This window comes from Mirounga angustirostris, unplaced genomic scaffold (genome assembly GCF_029215605.1).
Source record: "Mirounga angustirostris isolate CCGP_5_RB_7025 unplaced genomic scaffold, mMirAng1.0.hap1 SCAF_3, whole genome shotgun sequence".
NCBI classification, from domain to species: Eukaryota; Metazoa; Chordata; class Mammalia; order Carnivora; family Phocidae; genus Mirounga; species Mirounga angustirostris.
Genome location: NW_026991711.1, coordinates 33694366 through 33706631, shown reverse-complemented (window position 1 = coordinate 33706631; position 12266 = coordinate 33694366). Strand labels below are relative to the sequence as shown.

General features: G+C 37.7%; 1 protein-coding gene across 4 annotated transcripts in view; it reads left to right on the top strand.

The window, feature by feature from the left end:
- The first annotated feature begins 55 nt into the window (after positions 1-55).
- Positions 56-12266, top strand: part of PIBF1 (progesterone immunomodulatory binding factor 1) — a 212115-nt gene continuing 199904 nt past the window's right edge. For 3 of the 4 annotated variants that reach the window (XM_064586007.1, XM_045869564.3, XM_054506362.2), the window contains exons 1-4: positions 56-245; positions 1244-1545; positions 7832-7932; positions 10396-10594. In XM_064586007.1, coding sequence (XP_064442077.1) covers positions 1294-1545; positions 7832-7932; positions 10396-10594 — 552 coding nt within the window. In that variant the 5' untranslated portion in view covers positions 56-245; positions 1244-1293. Of the gene's footprint in view, positions 246-1243; positions 1546-1627; positions 1760-7831; positions 7933-10395; positions 10595-12266 lie in introns of those variants that run through there. The other variant, XM_064586008.1, reaches the window with a different exon arrangement.

Below are 12266 nucleotides of genomic sequence, written 5' to 3'. Positions count from 1 at the left end.
CCCGCGTTGGGGGTGGATCCAGGCTGAGTTCCGGCGGCGTGGGCGATTGCACGCTGCCGCTTCCTCCGTCTTCCCACGGGCGCGGAAGTGGTTGTCTTGGTTACGGGTCCTAACGGTCCCCGGTCTGAAATTGCTTGTTGAGGAGCTGCAACCTGAGCTTCTGTTTGGGGACGCTTTCAACTCTTTGGAGAAGCGACGGTGGTGGCTGGTCCAGCCTTAGACGTGGAGTAGTTGAAACTTTCGAGGTAGCTCGCGGCTATCCCTTCCTTTCCCACGCAGGGCAGGGAATCCTCCTACACTGCCGAGTTTGGCTTCTTCGGGCAGCTCCAGACCCCGATCCTTTGTAATCCGGGTGTTGCCTCTCTCAGATTTCACCTTTCCCTTTCGAGAGGGATGCCGTTTCCCCTCCACACACCTTTCTAATCATTTAGTTTGGAAAACCTGATATCTGCAATACCGTAAATAACTTACTATGTCATGTAGTACTAAAAGAAGAGAAAGGGTAAGAAGTTCGATTTAGAATACTTGAGTTTGTTTTTTTCTACGTTCTTGTTTTCATTTTATCTGGAGGTCCATTGGAATATTTTTATTTCACTGTTTCCCTTTTTAAAAAATCTTCAGTGATGCCTCGTTGCCTATAGAATAAATTTCGAACACATTCTGACATTCAAGGCTCTCGAAGTCTTGATTATTAAGGTTGTATGTGTGTTTGTGTATGAGGGGTAGGGTGAGTCCTACTACTCAAAATCACGAAGGCTTGGCCCCAGCGGGACTACAACTCTCTTCTGCTATTGTGCATTTTCACCACCTCTGTGAAACCTTAATTCTTGCATGCTTTTTTCTTGTTGCTACTCTAAATCCTTCAGGATTTTAAGTAGACAAAACCTTCATGTGATCAACTCAGAAGTGATTTCTCTAATCTCGAACACGTGCTGCTTTTCGTTCCTGGATACTACTGCTGACTAGGGCTTTTATCCTTTACCTCGAACAATTTCTTTGTTTCCTACAAGTAAGATTCCTGTCCCCAGGAACTGGGCTTTTTATTCATCAAGGGCAAATTCATAGTAGGATTTAATGAGCTTGATTTAGTATGTTTGATTTGGGCAGTAATTTACTAATCTGTCCTAGATGAGGGGTCCTCCAGATTGTCTAATAACTACTTAGGCATTCATTAGTCTCTCTTTAATATACTTATGCTTTCCACAGAGAATGTTTGAATACATTTAATATTTTTAACCCACAGAAAATTGAAATTGAATTGGAGAAGAAAACTGAGCCATAATAAAAAAAAAAATGTCTCGAAAAATTGCCAGGGCATCAAAAAAAGTGAATATCTCTAGCTCGCTGGAATCTGAAGATATTAGTTTAGAAACAACAGTTCCTACGGATGATATTTCATCATCAGAAGAGCGAGATGGTAAAATCAAAATCACCCAGCAACTAATCGAACGTAAAGAACTACTTCATAATATTCAGTTACTGAAAATAGAGCTATCCCAGAAAAATATGATGATAGACAACTTGAAAGTGGATTATCTTACGAAGGTAAGATTAGGTGTAATTTTTTTTTTTTTTAAGATTTTATTTATTTGAGAGAAAGAGAGAGAGAGAGCACATGAGAGGGGGAGGGTCAGAGGGAGAAGCAGACTCCCCGCTGAGCAGGGAGCCCGATGCCGGACTCGATCCAGGGACTCCAGGATCACGACCTGAGCCGAAGGCAGTCGCCTAACCAACTGAGCCACCCAGGCGCCCAGATTAGGTATAATTTTTGTTACCTTTATGCTTTATTGTTTCCAAACTGCAGATAAATAAGAATTAACATTATATATGTATCTGAACTTGAAATGATACGTTTATCATTTCAAAAAGAAAATTATATTTTCTTGCATAGTTGAAAAAAAATTTGGGGAAGGAGAGGGGGAGTGAATTATACTTCTGTGTATTAAATAAAAAGTCCTGAAAGAGGCGATGATTTGAAGTTGGGCAGGGATGAATTGCTTCTGTAGGCTCAATTTTTAAAATCTAGCATGTGTGGGGTATATCTTTTTAGGTGTTTTTTTCCAGCCAAGATGTTTTCTGCTTCATTGGGAATTAACCCTGATGTGACTAGTTTGATAGGGAGAATCAAGATCATAATTACATTATTGAGTCTGTATAGTCTTCTGCCCTGGAGATTCAGTTTCTTTGGTATCTCTGATAGTTATTCATATTCCTGAGTTTATGACACCTAATCATCATTGATCTTTGCCACAGCCACTTTTTATTTTGTATATTCTTTTTATTCCCATAGCTCATTTCCCTTCTTCCCTCTATCAACTATTTTTTTTTAAGATTTTATTTATTTGAGAGAGAGGGATGGGAAAGAGAACACGAGCGGGGTTGGGGTGAAGAGGGAGAGGGAGAAGAAGACTGCCCGCTGAGCAGGGAGCCCAATGAGGGGCTCAGTCCCGGGACCCCAGGATTAGGACCCGAGCCAAAGGCAGACACTTAACCAATTGAGCCATCCAGGCGCCCTTCTATTAACTATTTTAATTTTTTTTTTTACATTTGTTCTTGAAAATGGGAATTTTTCTTATTTTTTTCCTTTACATAAATGTAAATTGCATGTTTTGTTTTAGAGTTTCTCTCTTTATAGTTGTTGTTTTTTTTCCCATCTCAGGGATGTTTTTGAAATCGTTAATGTTAACTGTGTATGTCTCGTCTTCTGCTTCTAACTTGTATGTAATTCTGTGTGTGTGTGTGTCTACCAATCTCTCCATCCACTACCGCAGAGATAGGCACTTAGATTGCCTTCCAGTTCTCTGCCACCACATGCAACATGGGCCTTCTGTAGGCATTTCTCTTTTGGACCTGTGTGGACATCTTCTTTGACATGTATACTCAGGAATAGAATTTCTGGCTCACAGGGTATATACATACTTAATTAAACTGAGTGTACTGTCAAATTACTCTCCAGAATAGCTGCGTACTCTACATTCCCATGATTTTTGGTCCATGAGCACTAGGGTTGTTTTGCTTAGAGACCCCTTGGGAGTAAGATGTTTGTTGTCAGATAAATGGAGAAATGTTATACAGTAGAAGAATTAGTCTTTCAGAATTCATCAAATCCAAGGCAGCTTGATTGTAAAGTGGACCATTACTTGTATCACTGAGATTAAAAACTGCCAAGTTAAACTGTTATGTGCTATAGATTGTAAGATGCATTCCAGTTTCAGAGATGTAAAATGTGCAAAAGTGAGAATCTGGGATCAATGAAGGAACAGAATTTTTAGACATTTATTTTCCAGAGCTTACCAGTATATTGAGCATTGGGGGTACAAAGATGAAAATATCAATTTTTAGCATTATTTTTTTATTAGTTACAGAGGTAGAGTTTAGTGATTCATCAGTTGCATATAACACCCAGTGCTCATTACATCAAGTGCCCTCCTTAATGTCCATCACCAAATTACCCCATTCCCCCACTCACCTCCCCCTCCAGCAACCCTTAGTTTGTTTCCTATAGTTAAGAGTTTCTTATGGTTTGCCTCCCTCTGTTTTCATTTTATTTTATTTTTCCCTCCCTTCCACTGTAACCCTCTATTTTGTTTCTTAAATTCCACATATGAGTGAAATCGTATGATAATTGTCTTTCTTGGATTGATTTATTTCACTTAGCATAATACCCTCTGGTTCCCTCCACATCATTGCAAATGGCAAGATTTCGTTTTTTGCTGGCTGAGTAATATTCCATTGTGTGTGTGCTGCATGTGGCATTATTAAAAATAAATTTCCCTTACTAGACTATAGATAATAAAAGTCACAGGAAAAGTAGATTTCTGCTGACTATAAAGCTTTCTTGCTATTAACATTTAAATGGCTTGATTTAAGTTACTGAGCTTCCTATCATTGGAAGCATTCTATAGTCCTGAGTGGTCATGATATATTATAGGTATTTTTGCTGTGGAAAGAGGTTGAACTAGCTGTGCAGTGTTCTGGGGATGAAGTTCAGTTGCTAGTACCAGAGGCTTAGAAAATGGTGGCTGCCTGTAACACAGGAGAAGGATTTTATTTCTCTTGTTTAACAGTAATCTGAAAGTAGGTAATTTAGATTTGGGGTGGTTACTCCTTGATATTGTTAGGAACCCAGGCTCCTTTTAACCTTCTGCACAGCTGTTTTAAGCATGTGCTTTTCATCTTAAAGTCACAGATGGCTGATCTACCTCCAGTATTGTATCCATGTTACAGGCAGAGGATGAGGAGAAGGATAATGGGAAAATGGGACACATGCCAAAAGACTCATTCCCTTTTATGTACTTCTGTTTTTTTAAGATTTTATTTATTTATTTATTTGAAGGAGAGAGAGAGTGCGCATGCTACCAGGGGGAGGGTCAGAGGGGGAAGGAGCGGGAGAGGGGGAGAGAATCTGAAGCAGACTACCGGCTAAGCACAGAGCTCCACGCAGGGCTGGATCTCGCTATCATCAGATCAGGACCTGAGCCGAAACCAAGAGTCAGACACTTAACCAGCTGAGCCACCCAGAAGCCCCAGGACTCATTCCCTTTTAAAGAGCTTTCCCAGAAGCTCAAGCCAGTGACCTCAATAAACTAGAACTATATAGCATGACCACTTTAGCTGGAAGGAGTGGAAAGCTGGGAAATGTAAATAATTAACTGGATACATTATTGTCACTAATAAAAATCAGAGTTACATTAGATAGAAGAGAAGACTTGGTGTTGGGAGACGAGTAGCAATTTTTGTTCTATTCATCACAGTCTTTTTAAGTTAGAAAGTCTGTGAATCTAACGTTTTTTCTACACCAGTATGGTGGCAATACAATTTTTACATTTGTTACAGTTTATTACTAATGTTACAGTTTTTTACTATGAAGTCTTGATCCATGTTGATTTGATTTCTCCATGTCTAAAAACAAGAACACATTTCTCCAAGGGAATTCAAAAGCGTTAGTCCCACTTCCCTCTTTCTCACTGAGAGAACTTAAAAGGGTAACAGCTTAGGCCAAACATCCTGATTCTAGAGAATTGTTAGCTTTCCATTTTTATCCCTGCCCATTGATGCTTAAATCTCCTTCCTTATTCCTTCATTCCTTTCCTCTTCAGTCTTCATGCCTGGTAATTTTTAAATGAGAGAAAGTCTTTTTATCTTTCACTTGAGATCTGTGGGTTCCTTATTGCTTGGGAATTAAATGAAGGGGTACATCTTCCCAGCTTGATTATCTTTGAGTTAAGGAACCTAAGTTAGAAGTCAGTTAAAATTGTGAAAGTTGTAACCCTGGAAAGAGTAGAACTTTCTGTCCTTGTGGTAACAGTATTCTTGACTTGCAGAATAATAACTATGAGGAATGTGGTTGTCTTTTGTTGATTTAAGACATTTATTGAGGCATGTTACTAGGAATATAACTGAACATGGCAGGGTCCCTTTTTTATGTAGATCACATTCAAGTGAGACACATGATCAAGAAACAAATGGGAGCTCTTCAAGGTCATGTGACACAGCATCACTTAGCAATGGGAGTTTTCTACTTTAGATAAGGAGTCAGCAAATTTTTTCTGTAAAGACCCAGACAGTAAATATTTTATGCTTTGCAGGCCGTATGTGGTCTATCACATATTCTTTGTTGTTTTTTTTAATCCTTTACAAATGCAAAATCTATCAGCTCATGGGCTGTACAGAAACAGGACATGGGCTTGATTTGGCCCATTGCCATCGTTTATTAACTCTTGCTTTAGACTGTGTAATCAGAGAAGCCACTGGCAGATTTTAGGCAATTAGAGTTACATGTCCTGATTTTTGTATTCAAAATGGCACTGAAGTAATAGACCAAGGACAGATAAGGTAGAAGCAGAAGACAGTTAATTGGGTTATTGCCTTATGTAAGACTTAAGTTTTTGGCTTCATCTACTGGAGCCATTTATTGAGAAATGGAAGACTGGGAGAAGACTGATCTGGGAGGTAAGATGTAAGTTCTGTTTTGAACATGTTAAACTTTAGATTCCTGTTAGACCCCAACACAGAATTGGCAATTAGAGTTTAGGGGCAAGTCCATGACTTTGTATGTGTGTTTGTGTGTGTGTCTGTGTGGTATGTATGTAAAATATACATCAGCATATAGATGGCACTTAAAGCTATGGGATTAGATGACATTACCTGGTGAGAGCAGAGGGCCCCAAGTCACGTGAAGTGGAGTCCAACATTTAGAAATAGGATAGAGGAAGAAAATCTAGCAAAGGAGCCTGAGAAGCCTACAAGTGGCTAGTGGGTTAGGAGGAAGACCAAAGAGGAATAACATGGAATCCAAAATAGAATACAGTCATCTGCTGTGTCAAATCATGCTGTCAAGTAAGATAAATATGCTGAAATTACTAGGGGACTGGTTATTAAAAGAGGTGATTCAGAATACTTTTACTGGAATATTATGGGAAAAATACTGAATTTTTGCTCTGATGGTAAGCAGAGAAATGGTACATTAGCAAAGGGAGTGGTGTGATCAAGGGAATATTATTGTTCGTTATTCTTTTTAGTGGATTATAGAAGTTTGCTTAATGATAGGAATGATCCAGTAGAGTTGGGGAATTTGTTGATGCAAGAGGAATCCATTTGAATATATTAAAGATTGGCTGTTAAATTAATCTATTAAAAGATGAGTAAGAATTACCTGGGTTGAAAGGAAAAGAGAAAAGAATTTTTTAATTAGACTAAGAGCAAAACCCAAGTCCATAGAGGCTTAAGAGAGACCACAGCATACTTGAAGAATGGCAAGCACTTATTTTTCCTGGAACAGAGTATCCTTTTAAGCTAGTGACTAGAGAAGGAAGGAGCTGGTAAGGGCCAGATCAAGAAGTACTGGTACATTATGCCATGAAGTTTGAAATTGACTTCGAAAACAGTGAAGATCCTCTGAAGGATTTAAAACTGGGGAAATAAATTTTTGATAGCATTTTTTAAAAGGAAGATAAAGGAAGATAAATTTGGAGGTTGACAAAACTGAACCCAAGGAAACACTCCTGGTGAGAGATGGTAGGGGTCTAACTGAAGATTTGTCAGTGGATATCAAAGAGGATGGAGAAGTTTTGACAGCTATTTATGAAGTGAACTTAACAACAACCACAACAAAACGGAGTCTGATCAGAATAAGCTGTGAGGAGAAGTAGACATCAACCATGACTTAGGTGTTTTTTGCGTTGGAGACTAGGGAGATGCAAGGAATGTACGATTAGGTGAGGCTGAGGACTAGTTTTCTTTTGTTTTTGTTTTTTTTTTAAAGATTTTATTTATTTATTTGATGAGAGAGACAGCGAGAGAGGGAACACAAGCAGGGGGAGTGGGAGAGGGAGAAGCAGGCCTCCTGCTGAGCAGGGAGCCTGATGCGGGGCTCGATCCCAGGACTCTGGGATCATGACCCGAGCCAAAGGCAGACGCCTAACGACTGAGCCACCCAGGCGCCCCGAGGACTAGTTTTCTTTTGGACGTTTGTGACGTCACTCATGGGAGTATTCATTTGGAGATATATGGAAGGAAATAATAGCAAGGAAATAATTACCTGGGCGAGGCACCAAAATAAAATCCCAGATATTAGGGGGCTTCTCAGTGAGAGTGGGTTAAGGGGGAAAAAGTAGTCTTAATGACAGCCTGGCGAAAAACCCATGTATGTGGCAGCAGTTTAAACCATTTCTATGAACAGACTGTAATTTGTTAATACAACCATTGCAGAGGAACCTCTATCCAAGCTTTCTCTCTTTTTTTTTTTTTTTGACATTTAGTATTTTTCAGACATTTTGTAATGATAAATTTGAAAGTTGACCATATAATTTACCTCTTTCTCTTTATTAAGATTGAAGAATTGGAGGAGAAACTTAATGATGCACTTCACCAGAAGCAGCTACTGACATTGAGATTAGACAATCAGTTGACTTTTCAACAAAAGGATGCCAGGTAAGAAAGTTTTTAAGAAACAGTAATACCTATTTAGCCATTAAAAAAGTAATTTCATTACCTGTTTATGCATGCAATTGTAAGCTAAAATAGAGAAATTTTAAGTGAGCAATGGTAATAACTTTTACATCCATACCAACAAAAAAGTAGGTTACTTGATACAGTACACAAAATACAAAAAGTCAAAATTCAGCATTCCTTTGACAAACATTGCTGATGTAAGTGATCCATAAGTGACAATGGAAGTTCTGTAAACTCACCACCATTTAACTTGTTGTCTGGATTAACCTTTCTTCATTTGCTTTATAAAGCACACTAAATCTCACGGCCCATTTAACTCTGCACGTTTAAATTACCTTCTTTTTTGCCTGCATTCTTTCTCCCAATTCAGTTGTGTACTTAGGAAGAGTCCATTGTGTTTACTCTCAAATATGCCTATGACAGTTGTCCTTAGAATTATGTAAACATGAAATATGAATGGAAAAAAGATGTGCTGCTTTATGAAAACTATAATGAATTCTTTGAAACAATTTAATAGAAGTGAGTGATTAAAAAATAACTATCAAATTAAGTGAAAGCACGACAGATTTAAAAGTTGGGAGCAAAAATCAGACAAGTCCATAAAAAGTATCCTCTCAGATTTCTTTCCAAGTGTCTTTAAGGTAAAGAAATTGAACTTGGCAGTCCTGAACAATGATTTACACAAAAAACAAAGTATACCTTTGTATTTAAAAAAATCTGAACCCTATGTAGAAAATTTGACAAGTGACTGCTTTCTATGTGTTAATTAGAAGTAAATGTGTTAAAGTGCTTATCTTTTCTCTTTGTAAGATTTCACTATTTAACTGATACTTAAAAAAAATTATCTGACCAGTTACCAGGCACTATAACATTAGATCACTGGTTCTGAAACTTTAGTATGTATCAGAACCATCTGGAGGTCTTGTTAAAAAGGATTGTTGGGTCTCACCCTCTAATATTGTGACTTGGGGTGAGCCCTGAGAATCTGTATTTCTAACAAGTTCTCAGGTGATGCTGATGCCGCTGGTCTGGGGACAATACTTTGGGAACGACTGCATTCAGTGGTAGGGCTTCTACTCTAATTCTTGAGGCATTTTTCAGATTAAATGATGCTGAGAGGGCAGTTGAGAGGCTATTGCAATAATCCTCTTGATAGCTGACGTTAGTAAAAAGTGGTTGTTGGATTTTGAATATATTTTGAAGGTTGAGCTGATGGGATTGTGGCAACATTTTTGGTTCGAATAAATGAAAGGGTGGAGTTGCTGTCAACTAAGATAGGAAAACCACAGTGGAAGAGATTTATGAATGAAGAGCAAGAGTTCAGTTTGGGACATCTTCTGTTAGAATTGTCTTATTAGAAATCCATGTGTAGGTATTGGAAGAGTTTGGTCTAGAGATATAAATCTGGGAATCATTAGGATATAGACAGTACATATTTAAGTCATAAGACTGCATGAATTCCCCAAGGTAGTAAATACAGAGAGAGAAGAGAGCCAAGTACTCCTAACATTAAGACAAACCAGAAAAGGAGACTGAGAAAACACCAAGGGAAAAATGGGAGAAAAATGACAAGAGTATAGTGACTTGGAAGCCAAGTGAAGAAAGTATGTAAAGGGAGAGATCAGTTGTGTCAAGTAATCTTTGGTCATGGATGAGAAGAATTGAGAATTGATCATTAGCAATCTGGATGTCATTGGCAACCTTGAGATTTCAGTAGAAGGATAAAAACCTAATTGGCATGGGTTTAAGAGGAAGGGCATCAGACGGTGAGTATAGACAACTTTTGAGAAGTTTTGCTGTATGGAGGAGCAAACAAAGGGGGCAGTGAAATGGGGTCACTGTTCATTTTTTTTAAGATAGAAGAAGTAACAGCATGTTTGTATGTTGATGGGTGTGATACGGTAGGAAGGGGAGAGAATCAGTTGTCCCTTCCTGCTCAAAATCCTCGAATAGGCAGCTAATGATAGCAATGTCTGCTACATGTTTTCTTTGAGAATGATTATATACAGATTACTCCTTTCATCACCTCACTGGTTGAATGAATACTTTACAGTGGTTCAGTGTTGCCATCTTCAAGCAGTATACCTTAAAGTACCTAGACAGAAAGAAATGAAAATTATTTTGATGAGTAGAGTCTAAAACAGATATATAAAATTTAAATCTTAAGCAAAGGAAATGCATGATTTTATAATTTGAATTTTGAAAATTATTCTTTCAGAATATCAATTTTCTATTTAACAGTTTATGTGGCTGCACATTTAGTAATGAGTATAGAATTGTCATTTCATGTTTAACTGCTTAAATAAATAAGCATTCAGCTGGAGCCAAAAACACTAGAGAGCTTCTCATTTCCTGTTTTTATGTTACTATAGAAGGTAACTTTGAGAAAATTAAATCTGAAAGATTTTCTTTAAACATGCCATAAATTCTTTCCTAATGTAGAAAATATCAAGAACTAATGAAACAAGAAATGGAAACTATTTTATTGAGACAGAAACAACTAGAAGAGACAAATACTCAGCTAAGAGAGAAGGCGGGAGATGTTCGTCGAAACCTGCGTGACTTTGAGTTGACAGAAGAGCAATATATGAAACTAAAAGGTTTTCCCGAAGATCAGCTTTCTATTCCTGAATATGTATCTGTAAGTGTGTTGCATCATTTAAAAAAAAAAAACTGCATATATTTTCAAATTAGAATTTGCTATTTATGTAATAGCCTTAACCTTCGAAGTACCCAATTAATAAATTATTTTGTTATTTTATGGCCTTGATCTGGAAATAGTGAATGAAGTTAATGACTGCACAGTCCATAGAAATGAATCATTGTATCATAAACTGGTGGTTTATAATGTTCTTAAAATGAGAAATTATTATAGAGATAACAGATTAGTGGTTGCCAGGGGATGGGGATAGTAGAGGAGAGAGGACTTGGTGTGATTGTAAAGGGAGTAGGATGAAGGAGATCTTGGTGGTCTAGTTCAGGATCTGTTGCAGTGTTGGTTATACAAATCTATGCATAGGATTCATCTATGGCCTTAGTCTCAATTTTTTTGATGTCAGCATCCCTTTACGTTCGCAAAATTACTGAGGACCCCAAGGAGCTTTTGTTTATATGGGCTATATCTATTAGTATTTACCATATTGGAAATTAACACTAAGACATTTTTAAAACATAAGAATACATAAGCACACATTCCATTAGCCTTAAAAGCAATGATCTCACCACAGATCAGGTAGCCACTGGCAAACACCACTGAACAGGCATAAGACAATGAGAGTAAAACAAGCAAAAAAAAAAATCTTAGTATTATTAGGAAAATAGTTTTAATCTTATGGATTCCCTGAAAGGGTCTCAGAGTGATGGGGTGGTTACCAGGGGTTCCCAAACCACACATTAGAACTGCTGGTTTGTGATATATAGATGTCATTTCACCTTTAGAGGCTTGAACTTTTTCATATGTGAAAGGATTGATAATGATAATAGTACCTTTCTGTTGAGGTAATTGAAGATTAACTGTGAATATGTACGTGAAATGCTTAGCATAGTGCTTAGAACATAGTAAATATATAGTAAATATACCTATTATTTTTGCAGGAGTGGTGATTGCTACTCTTGGTTTCCATTTACATAACGTTTCTGGATTAATGATCTCATAAAACAAAGTGTTCCTTTTTATCCGTTTTTTTATTTAAATAGCTCAAATATATTTTTTTCTGTCTGAAGTGTACTGTCCAAGGCATATCAAATCTCTCACATGCTGTCATTGTGACTCTCCATAGTAGGTATCAAGTATCCCACAAGTGGCAGTTACACATATTTTTGTTCTCTGGTTTGTTAATGTTCTTTGTCATCTTCTGTTTTTGCAGATGGTATTATCCTAACTAGTCATACACAAATTCATTGTGTTGAGGACTAGCCTCTTACCAGATGTGGTGCTCTTGCAATTCAGCAACATATTAAGGAATTGCAGATTGCATGCCTGTATAATAAATAGGCATAATTACCTTCTCCTAACTTGTTCATGGCTTCTTAAGCTTATAGGAATTTGTCAGATGGAACACTTTACTAGATTAGGGCAGACAAATTCCTTTGAGAGAATCATGAGTGAGAAGAGAGGTCTGGACTGAATGGAAGTAGTGATATGAAAGATCTCTCCAGATTCCTCCTGATTATCCCTTACCCGGCAGTGGTAGCAGTAGGGCTTCACCAGGAACCTGGGATATAGGCTTATCATGTGTTTAGGCAAGAGAGAGAGCAGTGTACAAATCAGGCAAAAATTCCTGCCTTCGTGAGCTTACATTCATTCGTGCGGA